Genomic DNA, 18,043 nt, shown 5'->3' with positions numbered 1-18,043 from the left:
GGAACATGTATAAGTCATGAAGAAAGCAATAGCCACATACTAAACGATCAAGTGCTAAGCTAACAGAATGGGTCAAGTCAATCACATCATTCTCCTAATGATGTGATCCCGTTAATCAATTGACAACTCTTTTGTCCATGGCTAGGAAACTTAACCATCTTTGATTCATGAGCTAGTCAAGTAGAGGCATACTAGTGACACTGTGTTTGTCTATGTATTCACACATGTATTATGTTTCCGGTTAATACAATTCTAGCATGAATAATAAACATTTATCATGATATAAGGAAATAAATAATAACTTTATTATTGCCTCTAGGGCATATTTCCTTCAGCCGCCACCCTTGGGCGCTGCCAGGCAAAGCATGCGCGGTGTCGGCGGCAAAATGGATTCCTTCCCTTGCACATCAGGTGGATGTGGGTGTGGCTACAAGTGGCCGTTTGGTGCTGATGTAGCTCCTTCCCCGGTGAGACGACGGCTGGGATACTTGGCGAGTTGCGTGGGGCTGGCGTGGAGGTGTGTGCTGCAGCAGCGGCTGCATCGGAGTTGCATTAGGCGTGTGCCTACGAACGGTCGCGGACATGCAGACGCCATTCGCTTGCATCCCTACGTGTGACAGTTGTGCACAGGGGGTTAGGAAGGCATCGACATGAGGTGTGAGCTTGTCGTGATCAGTGCAGCGGCCCGCAGTGTGGCCTTAGGGTGGGTTGTGTGGCGGTCTTCGAGGCTTTCGTCGTGTCGGCTAGAAGGTGTGCTCCTACAGATGTGCATGGCGTGTTGGTTGAGCGCCAAATCCGGCTAGTTGCGAGGTGCTCGGGCGATGGATCCATCATGCGGAACTGACGTGGGAGAGTTGCGACTGAAATGATCGAACCAATCGACTAAGGGGGGGTGTGAATGGGAGACTACAAATTTGAACTTAATTGCCAATTGGGGGATCGAGCCAATGAAGGAGTTGAGAAAATCGGTGAAATTTGTACTTCTCGGGCAACAGTTTGGGCGCTTTCATGATGAAGGAGTCGAGAAAGTCAGTGAAATTCCTTCTTCTCAAGCCATTATGTGTGCAATTATTCGCCTGAATGTGTCCTTCTCTGCTTTCGTTCTCTTGGTGGTATGATGGCATAGTCTGTGCCGCACAGATTCGTCCGAATCAACGATAGTAGCTGGCAGATGTGGTTCCACACACGCACATATCATTTTACCCGACAAACGGGCAGCCTTGTAAAGTCGCCACCCGTGATGGGGATGAATGGAAGAAGAAGAGAATGAGAAGACAAAGAAAAATCTCGTCGGAGCGCATGGGCATCGAAACCGTGGCGGGGAAGGTGGGGAGGAGCACGACCTTCGTGCCGTTGAAAGAGAGAGAATTTGAGGAGAATGCATGCTTCCTTATCAAACCTGAAAGCGGAGGAAAATGATTGAGGAGCAACTTCTCAAAAAATTAGGAGTCAGCAGATTTGATGGAGGGCTGGAAATGTTAACTGAAAATGTTTCCTTTAGGAAATTAGAAGAACTCGAGGGAAGTGACTCAAAACGCTCTTATGCATTATTACACATTCATACCAGTACTCCCCTCGATTCATATTAATGAACGCACAATCACTATAACCTTAATACAAAATTGTGCCACGTGTGTGCCAATTAATTTGGATCAAAGAACACTCTTGTGAAAGAGAGAAGCAACATATTTTCGATTTTTACGGACAGGATTGGCAATGTTTGTGATCCACAGCTACCATCGTCCCAAACGGAGGAGCTATCATGTAACCAAGTCCTAGCGTTGACGTCACTGGACTGATCCGTGGCGGAGCTACCGGTTCCTCCACCTCTCAACGCACGCACGGTTGGTGAGCACTGACTTGGCTGACCAAATGTTTGGTCCTGCTGCTCCAGTCAAACTCACAACAACCATCTTCCCTAAAAAAGACTGTCACCAACCATCTCCAATAAGACGGGTCCGTTGCGTGTTAGGCCCATGAGGCAGTGGTACAGCAGGTGCATGGCAAAATTCAGAAACGGGCAGCAACGAATAATAAAGGGTTGCTTAAATTACGATGAATTTAGCTGATAGCTTAGTGGCAGTGTAATGCCTTTCTTAACCCTGGCATCTACTCCCTCCATTTCTAAATATAAGTATTTTTAGAGATTTCAATACAAACTATATATGGATGTATACATAGACATATTTTATAGTGTAGATTCACTCATTTTGCTCTGTATGTAGTCTCTTATTAGAATCTCTAAAAAAACTAGTAGTCAGGAACATAGGGAGTGTACTATATTTGCATATCTTAACTTTGATGGTAGATAATCTTTCCTACCTTGACATCAAGTATTTTCCTAGCACTTATTACAGATGTAGATGCTTGATTCAAGAAAAACAGTGAGTTCGTTTGGGCTAAGTTACTGAGAGTGCACAAAGCCGAAATAATGTCGATTGACTAGAAAGGACAGACGAAAAGTTACTAATATCGTTTCTGTGGCTGTAATTATTCCAAAAAAAATATGACTTACGATACATGCATTGACTATATATGTCACCATAGAGTTTAAGAATTAACAACTTAGGCATTGTTTGGTTCATAAGTCCTAGGACTTTTTTTTAGTCCCAATTTATAAGTCTCAAGTTCCTAAAAAGTCCCTACCTGTTTGGTTCCTGAGACTTAACATGGACTAAAAGACCATATTACAACTATAAGTCCCTATAAGACTCTTCTTGAGAGTCTTATTTCATAAGTCCCAAATGCCCACTTTAAGTCCCTATAAATCCCTTCTGTTTGTTTTAGATGAAACTTATAGGGACTTTTTTAAGTCCCTGAAAACAAACACCCTCTTAGGCTTTCTTTGCACATGCCATGAAGATAGGTTACTTCGCATATTAGCTTTGACTGAGGTCAAATTTTATAAAGTTTGATCATACTTATAGAAAATAATACGAATATTTACAATAACAATTAACAAATATATATGATGTGGAAATATAATCAATAACAAATTGATTTGGTAATGTATATGTTAATATATTTATATAAATTTTATCAAAGGTTATAAAGTTTGACTTTAGAGAAAGTTAATCCGCCGGAGTGATAAAAACGTCGGGAGTAGCTTCTATGTCCCACTCAAGGAAAAGAAAAACTAACTGTATATCCTTTTAATTCACTATATGATCCCTAATTTTCAAGTTCTCCCATTCGATTAAGGTATTTAAATTTGGATTTGGTTCACTATTTTGGTTGGGTCAACTATTTTCCAAATTAATTGGCAACAACCGGCCTATGAAAATCCCACACACCTCTTACTACCTAGAAAAAAGAGCCAACATGTGATAATACTATAGCACCAATATGGTACATGTAACCATGGATGCAAAAAAAAAACACAAAAGTATGGGTTGATTAGGAGATAACATCAAATCACACTACCGAAGGCCTACCATAACACCGGATTACAAATAAAAAGAAAAAAACACTCCATCGTCTCTCCACTCGCCAAACCAAATACTCTCTTAGTTTTCAAAATATAACGTGTATTAGTTTTTTAAAAAGTCAAATTTCTTTAGTTTTGACCAAGTTCAGAGCGGAAAACATCTACATCCACAATACTACATAAATAAAATATAATTTTTTTATTTCATGATAAATCTAGTAATGCTGATATGATATTATGTGTATTGGTATATTTCTCTACGAATTTAATCAAACTTAAGACATTTCAAAAAAACTAATACACTTCATATTTTAAAACAAAAGATGTATAACATCACGAAATTCTAATAACACCAACAGCGCAGCAAAGCGCATGTACCATACCGCCCGCGTGTTCATGTGCCGACGTTGGAGGCTAGATGCGGCTCCTCCGCACGTGTGAAATGCATGTGTTTATATTGATCGGCTGTTTTCTCTCAGATGTAGTTAAAAATTCGCACCGAGGTTTCTTCTACGAAACTGGACCTGGTCTAGTCACCCTCTTCCTCTCCCGGACAACAACCGCTCCGGCAGTCCCCCACCAAACACCACTGCTTCCCCCCGCTCACTATAAGTACCACTCCGAGAGCTCCTTCCACTCCTCAGAAGTCAGAACAACTCGATCTTGCAACCAGTGCTTCCCCAGCTCCACCAACCAATTCAGTCGTAAACGATCCAAGACAGACAGACGCGGCGAGAAATGGGCTCGTTGCCGGAGCAGCAGCAGGTCGTCTTCCGCTCGACGCTGCCGGACATCGCCATCCCGGACCACCTCCCGCTGCACGACTACGTCTTCGAGCGCCTGGCCGAGCGCCGCGACCGCGCCTGCCTCATCGACGGCGCCACGGGCGAGACGCTCACGGTCGGCGACGTGCACCGCCTGTCCCGGCGCGTGGCGGCGGGGCTGTACTCCCTCGGCGTCCGCCACGGCAGCACGGTGATGCTGCTCCTTCCCAACTGCGTCGAGTTCGCGCTGGCCTTCCTCGCCGCGTCCCGCCTCGGCGCGGCCACCACCACGGCGAACCCGCTCCACACCCCGCCCGAGATCGCCAAGCAGGCCGCGGCGTCCCGCGCCACCCTCGTGGTGACCGAGCCGGCGTTCGTCGCCAAGGTGCGGGGCCTCGCGGGCGTCACCGTCGTCGCCACGGGCGACGGCGCCGAGGGCTGCGCCTCGTTCGCCGACCTCGCGGCCGCCGACGACTCGGCGCTGCCGGAGGCGCCCATCGACGTGGCCAACGACGTGGTGGCGCTGCCCTACTCGTCGGGCACCACGGGGCTCCCCAAGGGCGTCATGCTGTCGCACCGCGGGCTGGTCACCAGCGTCGCGCAGCTCGTCGACGGCGACAACCCCAACCTCCACCTCCGGGAGGACGACGTCGTCCTCTGCGTGCTCCCCATGTTCCACGTCTACTCGCTGCACTCCATCCTGCTCTGCGGGCTGCGCGCCGGCGCCGCCCTCGTCGTCATGAAGCGCTTCGACACGGTCAAGATGATGGAGCTGGTGGAGCGCCACGGCATCACCATCGCGCCGCTCGTGCCGCCCATCGTCGTCGAGATGGCCAAGGGAGACGCGCTGGACCGCCACGACCTCTCCTCCGTGCGCATGGTCATCTCCGGCGCCGCGCCCATGGGCAAGGAGCTGCAGGACATCATCCACGCCAAGCTCCCCAATGCCGTGCTCGGACAGGTACATATACCTAACCTTTCCTTCCTCGTGCTTTGACCGTGACTAGTCTAACGACGACCATGCCAGTTAAACTTATCTATATTTGTCATTTCGTTTGAGCAGGGCTATGGGATGACAGAGGCAGGTCCGGTGCTGTCGATGTGCATGGCGTTCGCCAAGGAGCCGTCGCCGGTGAAGTCCGGCGCCTGCGGCACGGTGGTAAGGAACGCGGAGCTCAAGATCGTCGACCCAGAGACCGGTCTGTGCCTCGGGCGCAACCAGCCCGGGGAGATTTGCATCAGGGGGAGGCAGATCATGAAAGGGTACCTCGACAACCCGGAGGCGACGGCGGAGACCGTGGACAAGGACGGGTGGCTGCACACCGGCGACGTCGGGTTCGTGGACGCCGACGACGAGATCTTCATCGTGGACCGGCTCAAGGAGCTCATCAAGTACAAGGGCTTCCAGGTGGCGCCCGCGGAGCTCGAGGCCATGCTCATCGCCCACCCCGGCATCGCCGACGCCGCCGTCGTCCCGTGAGTACCAAGCATCAGCTAGCATTGCCTACTCCTTATTGAGCTGTAAGAGTTATGATGATTTCTTAACGACGGCAGGCTATCTTGACCAGGATGAAGGATGATGCCAGCGGCGAGGTCCCGGTGGCGTTCGTCGTGCCGTCGCCGGACGGCGCCGACATGACCGAGGACGAGATCAAGCAGTACGTGGCGAAGCAGGTGGTGTTCTACAAGAGGCTGCAGAAGGTCTTCTTCGTGAGCTCCATCCCCAAGGCGCCGTCGGGGAAGATTCTGAGAAAGGACCTCCGAGCGAAGCTGGCCGCCGGATCGTGCTGATGATGCTTTATTATTTGTGTGCAAAATATATATACCCGGTTCGAGTTTTGTTCTCGTCATAATGCTAATTAAAGTACCACGAAAAGAGTGTGAGCAAGGATCGACCAGTCGCCAATGTGCATGGCATACTGTGTTTCTGGAGTTCTGGATATACTCCAGATAATGTATTCGCACTTGTATATCAGTGAACTGGAAGAAACAATCTACTCCCTCCGTTCCAAAATAGAGCACCATTGCAGCGTCGTGGCAAGTTCGATATAATTGTTTTGTTCCAAGATGCTGTACATCCGTATATGGTGGCATCGGGTTCAACATCACGGCAAATTTGAAAAAAATAATCCCTAGTTAAAACTGTACCATCTGCAACGTCGCGGCAATTTGTGTATATTTTTTTGCCGGTTCAGACTTTTTGTCATTGGAAACAGAAGAAACATGCTAGTTCTATCTCTGAAGAACAGGGCGAACAGATCGCAGCTGGAAGAAAAATACATGTGGTCTATGTTAAGGATAACACAGTACATCTGAATAATGTAGCTGATTGACCAGGGCTGTCTACATGGTTTCGCGGAAGATGAGAACCACAAAGGAAATATCAGAGATCTTAACATCATCACATCTTCAGCAGTTTCCGATGAATAAAAACCAAATCTTCTAGGCATCTAGCAACAGCACATCATCAGCTCTTGTAGGCATTCAGGAACCTTTGAGCAGCATCCAGATCCAGTTCTTTGTAAACCTGGCCAAACAGAACAATCCCATAAGACCGCCAGGAAGAAAGATGGTAGATGCGTTATTAGTACAAAGTAGGTTCCGGGAAAAGAGAAGTCAATACAAGTTTCTCGTGAGCTTCTTCGAATGTCTTGCAGAATAGTTCTGCCTTTGTTGCTCCAACCTGAGACAGTGAATAATAACATTATTAGTAACCAATCAGAGAGTAAGCACTAGAGTACACTCATTTTGCTCGTAGTCCATTAGTGGAATCTCTACAAAGGCTTATATTTAGGAACGGAGGGAGTATATTCTACTAGATAGCTGCAGTAGGGCTATTACTAATTGAAAAGGTAAACTAAAATATATCCAACAAAGGCCAAGCGTGCTAACGAAGCTCACAAGCATTTTGCCAGATTATCATCTACCAATTTCCCAGCCAGAGAGTGACATGTTTATGATATCTTTGTTTACATCCGTAAGTATATACTTCATGTATACAAACAATCTGTCAATAAATATAAACGACACAAGATACCACGTAATGCTTTTAAAATATTTCAACTTTCTGCTGAGTTGCTAGCTTCCTGATATAAAAGCAAAAGAAAGGTTACCTTTTTCTCAGCAGCCGTCTTCAATTTCCGCAGGAATAGAGCTGTCGAACATGCCACAGAATTCATCATTAATATACTGGTGTGTTATGGCATGTTAGCAGTGATAACTGAGTCTATTTTTTAGTATTTTCTGCTATTTCTTGTTGGTTGGGAAGCACACCCTCTGTTATTCCTTGTTTGGTTTCAGCCCAGGGCTGCCCCACCAAACATTTGGCAAGCCAAAATTTTGGTCAAGCGCACTCTCTGCTATTTCTTGCCCTGGCTTCCCCAAATCTCGGTTAACCTCTATGACCACGTGTGGAAGTGTGCATAAGCTTGAAACTAGGGAAAAACCAACTAATTTGATATGGTATAAAGGACTGCGTATTCGTAACATAGTTTGGCTGGCAGTTTAGGAAAATACAGGTTTGTGCATGCCACCTTAATTAAACATAGTTTTTTTAGAAGTAAGTAAACTTAGTTTTGATTTTATTGGAAATGAAATTGAATTCTTAAAGTTTGAAAACCTGAATGAACATTATGTTGCTCAAGAACGCAATTCATAACAAATTAGATGAGTTCACTATTAAGTGTATAAGTTGATAGGGCCGAGATGTTCCTCAGTTAGCTGGTTTCTGCAGGCAGCAGTCAGCCCACCCAGCTTTGAATCCCACATGTGGCAAAAATGTGGTCAAAAGTGCAAACAGCCCTATGTGAGAAGTCTTGTTCTAAAAGATTTAAAGATAGAAGAAAATAAGCGAAATTGATAGAGATTTAAGAGTTATTAAGCCTTAGAAGGAACAAAATTCTATGAAGTAGACTAGTGAGAGGAAGAACTGAGACTAAAGACGAAAGCCAACAGCAACAGGGCACAGGCTTAAGACCTAGGACCAATTAGAGATTAGGGATGTGTGGTCACGAATAAATTCCAAAGGTTCGGGGATGCATGCTAGAGATCTAAGGCTATTTAGGGATAGGGATGTGGGTAGGGGTGGGCATATAACCCGAAAACCGAACGACCGGACCGATTTAACCTGAACCGAAGCCGAAGTGACCGAAACCGATTAGTTCGGTACTATGCTCGGTTAGCGATTATGAGAAACCGAATTTAGTTCGGTGATTTCGGTCTGCACAGTCAAGCGACCGAATTGACCGAAGCACCGAGGCCCACCACTAACTGTCTCATGCGTCTTCCATAAATTAGTTCCCATATGTACGCTATGTGTTGCCAGCCAACGAACAAAAAATCAATTGTATTAATGGGATGGCGCGTTAATGTGATGAGTGGAAAATAGTGTCGTGGGCTGGTCCCTTTGATTCTCTCCCTACAAGACGCAAACCATCTTTTTTTAGTGAACCTAGGTACTGTTTGTTGTTGCATGTTGTCTCGCTCACCTCATGTATTTTTTTCTTTGAGCATAACACGTGTTGTTATCTAGCCCAGCCGAGACAAACAAGTATAGCAGTCCGCCATCCCATCCCGCCAGCCCAACCCGCCAGCTGTTCGGTTTGTTCGGTGCAAAACCGAGTACCGAACCGATCGATCGGGGCACCGAAGGCTCGGTTTTGTGTATTGCTAGAGACCGATCGGTCCACGTTTTCTAGGAACCGAGAAAATCAGAACACCGAAGCACCGAACCGTTCGGTCCGGGGGAACCGAACGCCCACCCCTAGATGTGGGGTCATGAATATCCATGTGATTCACATGAACAAAGTGCAAGGCCGCTACAATGATAATGGCAGATGATGTGGTTCCGGAACAGTTATGAGATGTAACTCTGGTAAAAAATTATCAGAGAAACATAATAATGCTGATCCATATACCTTCTGCAGCCTTCTTTTTGGTTCCTTTTATCTCCTGCAAGAAATAGCCCCGTCAGAGTTATTTTCAAGTATAATCAGGCAGCACACAGCTGATCACATTAACCATACCTGAGCTCGTGTTTGCTGTGTGGTGCCTTCGCTTGATGATTCCACTTCATCCTTCTACATTTTGGCAAGAAAAGTTGGCATCAGTTCGTAACCACAAGGTCTTGTAACAGGATAACAAGCACCTACCATGTTTCCTTCGGTTCCTTCTGCAATGAAGCATTGACCATGAATGTTTAGGATTACATGTCAAGTTACTACTGCAATCCTTGTTACCGTTCGACCCACGTCTCTATTTATATACACTTTCTATTTATATACGTGAGCCCGTTTAACCGTCTCTTAACCACAGGGCTATAACTTGACTAACATCAAATATTCATGACAAACACACTATTTGAAAGAGACGCGGCACCTTGACGATGCTGTACTAACATTCTTAACTAATATTAGCCAGATGCTAATATTAGCATGTTTACTTAAATGACAAAGGACAGGAGACATAGTCACCTGGATCACATGCTTTGAGGGGCTAGAAGTAGGAGTAACTGATGGAATCTGGGAAATTCTGAAATACAGACAATAGACCAGACAAAGAGTTGCCATTTATGTCTTGCTAGGACACAAATACATACACACTTTTATCGCACTCACAAACGCTCTCATTGTTAACAAGGACTTTATATTCTTATTTCAATTGAAGTCCTTTAACGGGATATGGATGGATTTTCCTTCTTTTATTTGCTTTACCACAGAAATATCAGTCTGATAATTACTTGTGGATCTGATGTTCGCCTTGTTGATGGAAGATTTACATCTCGTGAGCTCCATGGGTTGCTACAAGACCAACACTTCCAAGATCAGCGTAGTGATACCATAGGCTTCGCGTGATCTAAAGGGTCGCCAGAACCAACCCTAAGGTTACCCAAATCCAGAGCCATATTCCAAGCGCACAGACCTAGGATTAGTCCAATCAACAGCCACCCGCACCAAAATCGCCTACCCCGGCAAAATCGCGATTTCTCTGGCCTCCAATTCAAAACCCGCAAGGGCAAGGGCACCACTGCCGCGCCGCAAACACACAAATTTTTTCCCATGCTCAGGAAACAGGAGAGAATTAGAGGAGGGGGGAGGAGATGGATTACGCAGTAGTCGCGGGATCGGACGACGGGGAAGAGGTCGAGCATGCGCCGGAACTCCTGCTCGTCCATGGCGGCGAGCACGCTGCCGACGCTCGCCGGCGTTGGGCCCCGCCTTCGCCTAGCCGCTCCGACGCCTGTGCGTTTCGGTCGGTCTCGAACTCAGAAGAGACGACGGAGTCCACCCGAGACGACTGCGCCGCGCTTGTGCGTGCTCTCTCAGTCAAGGGCCCAAGACTGTTTTGGCCTTTTTTTTAGCCGCATACAGGGTTTGTGCAGATTAGGGCCTCTCTCGGCCCGAAGCAAATCTCTATCTCTATCTCTGCAAAATTCTCTTGGGACTCTGACTGATGACCCGGACGAACTCAAAGCAATGGTACATGACTTCTATAAATCTCTTTATACCTCTGAGGAAGTTAGCAACATGAAAACGGTTCTCAATTGTGTACCAACTAAGGTCACAGCAGAGATGAACGATCTTCTCGTTGCACCGTACAAGGAGGAAGAAGTCAAGACAGCCCTCTTTCAGGTGTTTCCAACCAAAGCACCCGGCCCCGATGGTTTTCCAGCTCATTTCTATCAACATCATTGGGAGATGTGTGGTGCTGAGGTGACGGAGGTAGTGTTGAGGATTATTCGGGGTGAGGAGAGTGCAGAAAGCATCAATGATATTGTTTTGGTTCTTATCCCAAAGGTAATGAATCCAACTATGCTAACTCAATTCCGGCCTATTAGTTTATGCAATGTGTTATACAAGATTGCGTCCAAGGTGATTGCGAACAGATTGAAGCAGATTCTCCCAAAGATTATTTCAGAAGAATAGTCCGTCTTTGTGCCAGGAAGACATATCACAGATAACATTAATAGTGCTTATGAGTGTCTTCACTTTATGAAGCGCAGCAAAGCCAAGGTTAACAGCTTTTGTGCCCTAAAGCTTGATATGATGAAAGCATATGACAGGCGAGAGTGGGATTACTTGCAGGCGATAATGATCAAATTGGGCTTTGCTCCAGCCTGGGTACAAATCATTATGAACATGGTGTGGTCTGTATCGTTCTCGGTGCTTTTTAATGGTGAGAGACTAGACACTTTTCATCCATCCAGAGGTATTCGGCAGGGAGATCCTATATCCCCATATCTCTTTTTAATCGCAGCAGAGGACCTTTCGTGCCTACTGAAATCCAGTTCTTCGTCGTCTCAGCTAGAAGGGATCAAGGTGGTATCCACGGCGCCCGTCGTGAACCATCTCCTTTTCGCTGATGATAGCCTGCTGATGTTTAAATCGAGTGTTGAAGGGGCTGTTACAGTATCAAACCTGCTAGAGCGCTACTGTTTGGCTTCCGGACAGCGTATAAATCACGAGAAATCTTCTATCTTCTTCCGCGGAGGATGCCCGCAGGGCATGAGAGAAAGCATCAAAACCACTCTGAATGTCCAGAATGAATCCCTCAGCGACAGGTACTTGGGGATGCCCACGGATGTTGGGCATTCCAAGAATGGCACCTTTAGGTACTTGAGAGACCGAGTATGGGAGAAGATCAGAGGTTGGATGGAGAAAATATTGTCAGCTGCGGGGAAGGAAGTGCTTATCAAATCAGTGGCGCAGTCGATTCCGGTGTTCTCTATGTCATGTTTCCGTTTGCCAAGGGGTTTATGTGAGAATGTCACTTCATTGATCAGGCAATTTTGGTGGGGGAGTAAGCAAGGAAAACGCAAGCCAAGCTGGGTTTCCTGGGACGAGATGATGAAGCCGAAACATCTTGGTGGGCTTGGTTTTAGGGACTTGGAAATTTTTAACTTGGCACTACTGTCAAAACAGGCATGGAATATGCTCCAAAACCCTACATCCTTGAGTTCACGCATTCTCAAGAGCGTTTATTTCCCGGACACATCTTTGTTTGCAGCAGAATTGGGCCACCATCCATCGCAGATCTGACGGGCTATTCTGGACGGAAGGGACATTATGGTGCAAGGACTAGTAAGGAGAATTGGAAATGGCGAAACGACCGACATATGGCGTGACAATTGGATACCTAGCTCACTTATGAAGAGGCCAATCACATCTCTTGTTCCACATCCGCCACATAAAGTGTCAGAACTAATCAACCACGCCACATCCTCGTGGAACGAGCAGCTAGTTCGGTCAACCTTTATACCGATTGATGTGGAGGCAATATTGCAGATCCCTCTTTGCACCAGACAGATTGAAGATTTTTGGGCATGGAGTGAAGACCGAAGGGGGATTTTCTCGGTGAGAACTGCGTATAGAATGATCCAGCAGAGAAAATTGAGCCGCCAAGCTTGGTTATATTAGCAAGATGGATCTTCTCATACAAACGCTGATGGCGATGGTTGGGCAAAGCTGTGGGGAATTAAGGTGCCTTCGAAACTCAAGATCTTCCTTTGGAGATTGGCTAGGCGGACTACCCCGACGGCCGCACTGTTGCATCATAGAAACATGGCGGAGTCGGCCGCGTGTTGCCTGTGTGGGGCCGAAGATACGTGGAGGCACGCGTTATTAAAATGCACTGTTTCTCGAAGCACATGGGCGCTATCTTCTGAACGCATCATCGATGTGTTGAACAGCAACGAGGAACCAGATCCGAAGAGGTGGCTTTTCTCTATGCAAGAGGCGTTATCTCATGATGAGTTCACAATTCTTGTGGTAACTCTTTGGGCACTATGGGGTGCACGCCGCAAGGCAATATATGAGCACATCTACCAAAGCCCGTCTTCAGTCCAAGCTTTTGTACATTCTTACGTGATTGAACTCAACGCACTGCAGTCCATCAAGTCGAGGCAGATTGCAAGACCTGTGCCATGAAGAACAGGTTGGATCGCTCCACCTGGAGGGCTGGCAAAGTTTAATGTTGATGTTGCAGTGGGAAGATGGAGAGGACATGGAGCTGTAGCAGCGATTTCAAGAGATTCAGACGGAAATTTCTTGGGAGCTTCAGCTGTGGTCTTTGCAGGAATTTCTGAACCGGCGACACTCGAATGCATGGCGATCAGGGAGGCTCTAGCTCTAGCTGATGATTTGAACGTGACAAACATCCAGCTGGCTTCCGATGCAAAGGTGGTGGTACAAGATATCCAGCAGAAGAATCCGACAGAATATGGAGCGATCATACATGAAATACTAAAGCATACATTGTCTTTCCAAGTTTGTAATATTTCTCACAAACTTAGGAGCTCGAATATCGAGGCTCACAAGCTCGCGAAGCACGCATTATCCCTCCCGGTTGGCCGACATGTTTGGTTGGGACAGCCGGGCGGTCTTTCGTTCGTCCTTGTAAACATTGTGACGTGTGAATAAAAAGCTTCGGAGTTTGCCTAAAAAAAAGCAAACATCGCTTTGGCGGACACAAACTCTGTCAATCAGCAGATGAGAGATTCAATTGGCAACCACGTAATCCCACCCTCAATTATAGCTAACCTCCCACCTAATCGCACCTTGAAATTAGCGCTAATCCAAAATTTAACGTCTAAAGAAAAACCTCAGGAAATCCACCGGGGCACCCGTGCCCCATTCTACCCTCCCATCCCGCCGCTGCCTCCATGGTGAGAACCGTGGCCAAGAGGAGGACGAGCACGACAATGACGCCCCCATCGTCCTCTCCTCGTCCTTAATAGGTGTGCCGACACCCCTCTCCATCTCCGACTGGTGCTACCGCGACACAGAGGCATGGATCTGACATCTCCCGGCCATCTCGACGCAGCAGCCCATGGGATCCGAGCAATGAAGGGGCCTCGCCATGGCCTTCGTTCTCCACGTATTCGTCCTCTCATCTGTGGCAGCTAGATCTTGTAGGCCTCAAGCACCACCACCAACAGGATCCAGGCGAGCGTACGGCAGCTCCTCCACGTCACGTGCGTGGCCGCCGTCCAACATGCGAGACCGAGCTCCCCGAGCACCGCCACTTGATGTGCAGGTACATCGAGCCACCCCGTCTCCCTTCTAATCCTTTTTTCTGCTCTCACATGGCTGCTCAGAGGTAGAGATTAAAGACCGTGCACTTGCAACCCCACCATCTAGAAGACATGTCTTGGAATCAACCGATTCATGCTACCATTATGTTACTGCTTATGTAGACATCTGCATATTACTGTTATCACTGAAACTCACACTCATTGCCTCATCGCCGCACACGGGAGCTGCGGCCCCCACCAGGGATGTGGATGCACGCAAGGCAGCCGCTGGCGAACGAGGCCGCATGGTGTCGTGCCTCCACGCTGCTGATGGTGCACAGGGAGCGACCACATCAGTTGTACGCTTGCTTCGATTTAGGAGTTGTACTAAATTTAGCAGCTTGCCTATTTTTGAATTAACGGTTTTGCATGAGTAGTCTTCTCTGTACTGACATGTGTATGCTTTATTTAGTGGGGCTCATTATTTGATACATGCAAAATACAACAAAGTATAGTTTGCGTGCAGGAAGTTACCTATGTAGGCTCCCTATAGATGCAAAATTCAGTAATGTATCATACATCTCAATATGCATTCTTTACATGAGATTTACTAGATTGTCCAGTAGATGGATTGGATTATTTCATAGACTTGTTTGAGGACATGATTTAGGTTGTCTGTGTCACGCTCTCGCTGAGGGAGTCCTGGATTAGGGGGTATGCGGACAGCCGAACTATATACTTTGGCCAGACTGTTGGACTATGAAGATACAAGTTTGAAGACTTCGTCCCGTGTCCGGATGGGACTCTCCTTTGCGTGGAAGGCAAGCTTTGCAATTCGGATATTAGATCTCCTTCTCTGTAACCGACTTTGTGTAACCCTAGCCCCCTCCGGTGTCTATATAAACCGGAGGGTTTAGTCCATAGGATAACAACAATCATTTATCATAGGCTAGCTTCTAGCGTTTAGCCTCTACGATCTTGTGGTAGATCAACTCTTGTAATACTCATATCATCAAGATCAATCAAGCAGGAAGTAGGGTATTACCTCCATCGAGAGAGCCTGAATCTGGGTAAACATCATGTCCCCAGCCTCCTGTTACCATTAGCCTTAGACGCACAGTTCGGGACCCCCTACCCGAGATCCGCCGGTTTTCACACCAACATTGGTGCTTTCCTTGAGAGTTCCACTGTGTCGTCGCGATAAGGCTTGATGGCTCGTCTCGTTGTCAAGGACAACATCACCTCTGGGGGAGCCCTGGCTCTAGGCCGAACTCTCCGACTAGGCGGCTTCGTCATGACCGCCCGATCGGCTGTCGCGCCGACGATGACTTCTCAGGTCATCAAAAACAGCCTCCACGTCGATTCGGAACTCGCCGAACAGATGGATCCAATGGAGCTCTCCTCCCTTAATGAGCTCTTGGATCGCATCGCCGCTCTGGGTGTCGCTACGGACTATGACCGGATTGGGATTAAACCCGACCAAAGGGAGATTAACTCTCTGCTGGTCACCCATGAGATAGCGGTAGTGGAAGAGCAACGCGTGGATTCTCCCTCTATTTTGAGGACGAACTATGTCCGGATTTCCGAGCTCTCCGAGTCGGATACCCGTTCGCGGGAGGATGATACATCTCCAACGTATCTATAATTTTTGATTGTTCCATGCTATTATATTACCTGTTTTGGATGTTTATGGGCTTTATTTTATACATTATTATCATTTTTGGGACTAACCTACTAACCGAAGGTCCATCCCGTATTGTTGTTTTTTTGCCTATTTCAGTATTTCAAAAAAAAAGGAATATCAAACGGAGTCCAAACGGAATGAAACCTTCGGGAGCGTGATTTTTGGAACGAACGTGATCCAGAGGACGTGGAGTGCAAGTCAAGAAACAACCGGAGCCTCCACGAGATAGGAGGGCGCCCCCCCTGTAGGGCGCGCCCCCCTGTCTCGTGGGCCCCTCGGGCGTCCACCGACGTACTTCTTCCTCCTATATAAGTCTACGTACCCCGAAAACATCCAGGAGCCACCTGAAGAAATATTTCCGCCACCGTAACCTTCTGTATCCGTGAGATCCCATCTTGGAGCCATCACCGACGTTCTGCCGGAGGGGGAATCCACATGGAGGGCTTCTACATCAACACCCTTGCCCCTCCAATGAGTTGTGAGTAGTTTACATCAGACCTACGGGTCCATAGTTATTAGCTAGATGGCTTCTTCTCTCTTTTTGGATCTCAATACAATGTTCTTCCCCTATCTTGTGAATAACTATTCGATGTAATCTCTTTTTACGGTGTGTTTGTCAAGATCCGATGAATTGTGGGTTTATGATCAGATTTATCTATGGATAATAATTGAATCTTCTCTGAATTCTTTTATATGATTGAGTTATCTTTGCAAGTCTCTTCGAATTATCGGTTTGGTTTGGCCTACTAGATTGATCTTTCTTGCCATGGGAGAAGTGCTTAGCTTTGTGTTCAATCTTCCGGTGTTCTTACCCAGTGATAGAAAGGGTTGCAAGACATGTATTGTATTGTTGCCATCGAGGATAACAAGATGTGGTTTATATCATATTGCTTGAGTTTATCCCTCTACACCATGTCATCTTGCTTAATGCGTTACTCTGTTCTAATGAACTTAGTACTCTAGATGCAGCCAGGAGTCGATCGATGTGTGGAGTAATAGTAGTAGATGCAGGCAGGAGTCAGTTTACTTGTTATGGACGTGATGCCTATATACATGATCATGCCTAGATAATCTCATAACTATGCGCTTTTCGATCAATTGCTCGACAGTAATTTGTTCACCCACTATAATACTTATGCTATCTTGAGAGAAGCCTCTAGTGAAACCTATGGCCCCCGGGTCTATCTTTTATCATATTTGTTTCCAATCTACTTTTATTTGCATCTTTATTTTCTGCATCTATATCATAAAATACCAAAAATATATTTATCTTATCATACTATCTCTATCTGATCTCACTTTCGCAAGTGGCCGTGAAGGGATTGACAACCCCTTTTTTCGCGTTGGTTGCGAGTTCTTTGTTTGTTTGTGTAGGTTCATGGGACTTGTTGAGAAGCCTCCTACTGGATTGATACCTTGGTTCTCAAAAACTGAGGGAAATACTTACGCTACTGTGTTGCATCACCCTCTCCTCTTCAAGGAAAACCAACGCAAGCTCAAGACGTAGCAAGAAGGATTTCTGGCACCGTTGCCGGGGAGGTCTTCGCTCAAGTCAAGACATATCAAGTACCCATCACAAACTCATCTCCCTCGCATTTACATTATTTGCCATTTGCCTCTCGTTTTCCTCTCCCCCACTTCACCCTTGCCGTTTTATTCGCCCTCTCTTTCCCAATCTTCTCCTCTCTTTTCCGTTGTCGTTTTCTGTTTGCTTGTGTGTTGGATTACTTGTTGCCATGGCGCAAGATAATACCAAATTGTGTGATTTCTCGAATACCAATAATAATGATTTCCTTAGTACTCCGATTGCTCCTCTTAATGATGTTGAGTATTGTGAAATCAATACTGCTTTGCTGAATCTTGTTATGAAAGATCAATTCGCCGGCCTTCCTAGTGAAGATGTCGCTACTCATCTAAACAATTTTGTTGATTTGTGTGATATGCAAAAGAAGAAATGTACGGATAATGATATTGTTAAATTGAAGTTATTTCCGTTTTCACTTAGAGATAGTGCTAAAGTTTGGTTTTCATCTTTGCCTAAAAATAGTATTGATTCTTGGAACAAGTGCAAAGATGCTTTTATCTCTAAGTATTTTCCTCCCGCTAAGATCATCACTCTTAGGAACGATATTATGAATTTTAAACAACTTGATCATGAG

The 18,043-nt window shown here is 46.4% G+C and overlaps 2 protein-coding genes across 3 annotated transcripts; one reads left to right on the top strand and one right to left on the bottom strand.

The window, feature by feature from the left end:
- Nucleotides 1–4,058: 4,058 nt before the first annotated feature.
- On the top strand, nt 4,059–6,207 carry LOC123044016 (4-coumarate--CoA ligase 5). Of its 2 annotated transcripts, none has more exons than XM_044466633.1 (3): nt 4,059–5,152; nt 5,255–5,667; nt 5,746–6,082. In XM_044466633.1, exons 1-3 carry the CDS (start codon nt 4,166–4,168, stop codon nt 5,753–5,755), a joined length of 1,410 nt encoding a protein of 469 aa, XP_044322568.1. In that variant the 5' UTR covers nt 4,059–4,165; the 3' UTR covers nt 5,756–6,082. The 2 variants fall into 2 exon arrangements, with proteins under 2 accessions (XP_044322568.1, XP_044322567.1); XM_044466632.1 differs by having other exon boundaries at nt 4,060–5,152; nt 5,760–6,207.
- A 143-nt stretch (nt 6,208–6,350) lies between these two features.
- Nucleotides 6,351–10,583, bottom strand: LOC123044017 (uncharacterized). The gene is made up of 6 exons (XM_044466634.1): nt 10,298–10,583; nt 9,216–9,269; nt 9,108–9,141; nt 7,305–7,345; nt 6,815–6,874; nt 6,351–6,718 (listed from the first exon to the last, which is right to left on the bottom strand). The coding sequence occupies exons 1-6, from the start codon at nt 10,361–10,363 to the stop codon at nt 6,659–6,661; spliced, it is 315 nt and encodes a 104-aa protein (XP_044322569.1). The 5' UTR covers nt 10,364–10,583; the 3' UTR covers nt 6,351–6,658.
- Between the last annotated feature and the right edge of the window lie 7,460 nt (nt 10,584–18,043).

The sequence above is a fragment of the Triticum aestivum genome, chromosome 2B (assembly GCF_018294505.1).
Source record: "Triticum aestivum cultivar Chinese Spring chromosome 2B, IWGSC CS RefSeq v2.1, whole genome shotgun sequence".
Taxonomy (NCBI): domain Eukaryota; kingdom Viridiplantae; phylum Streptophyta; class Magnoliopsida; order Poales; family Poaceae; genus Triticum; species Triticum aestivum.
Note: the sequence above shows the minus strand (reverse complement) of the source record. Positions and strands in the feature narration are given on the sequence as shown.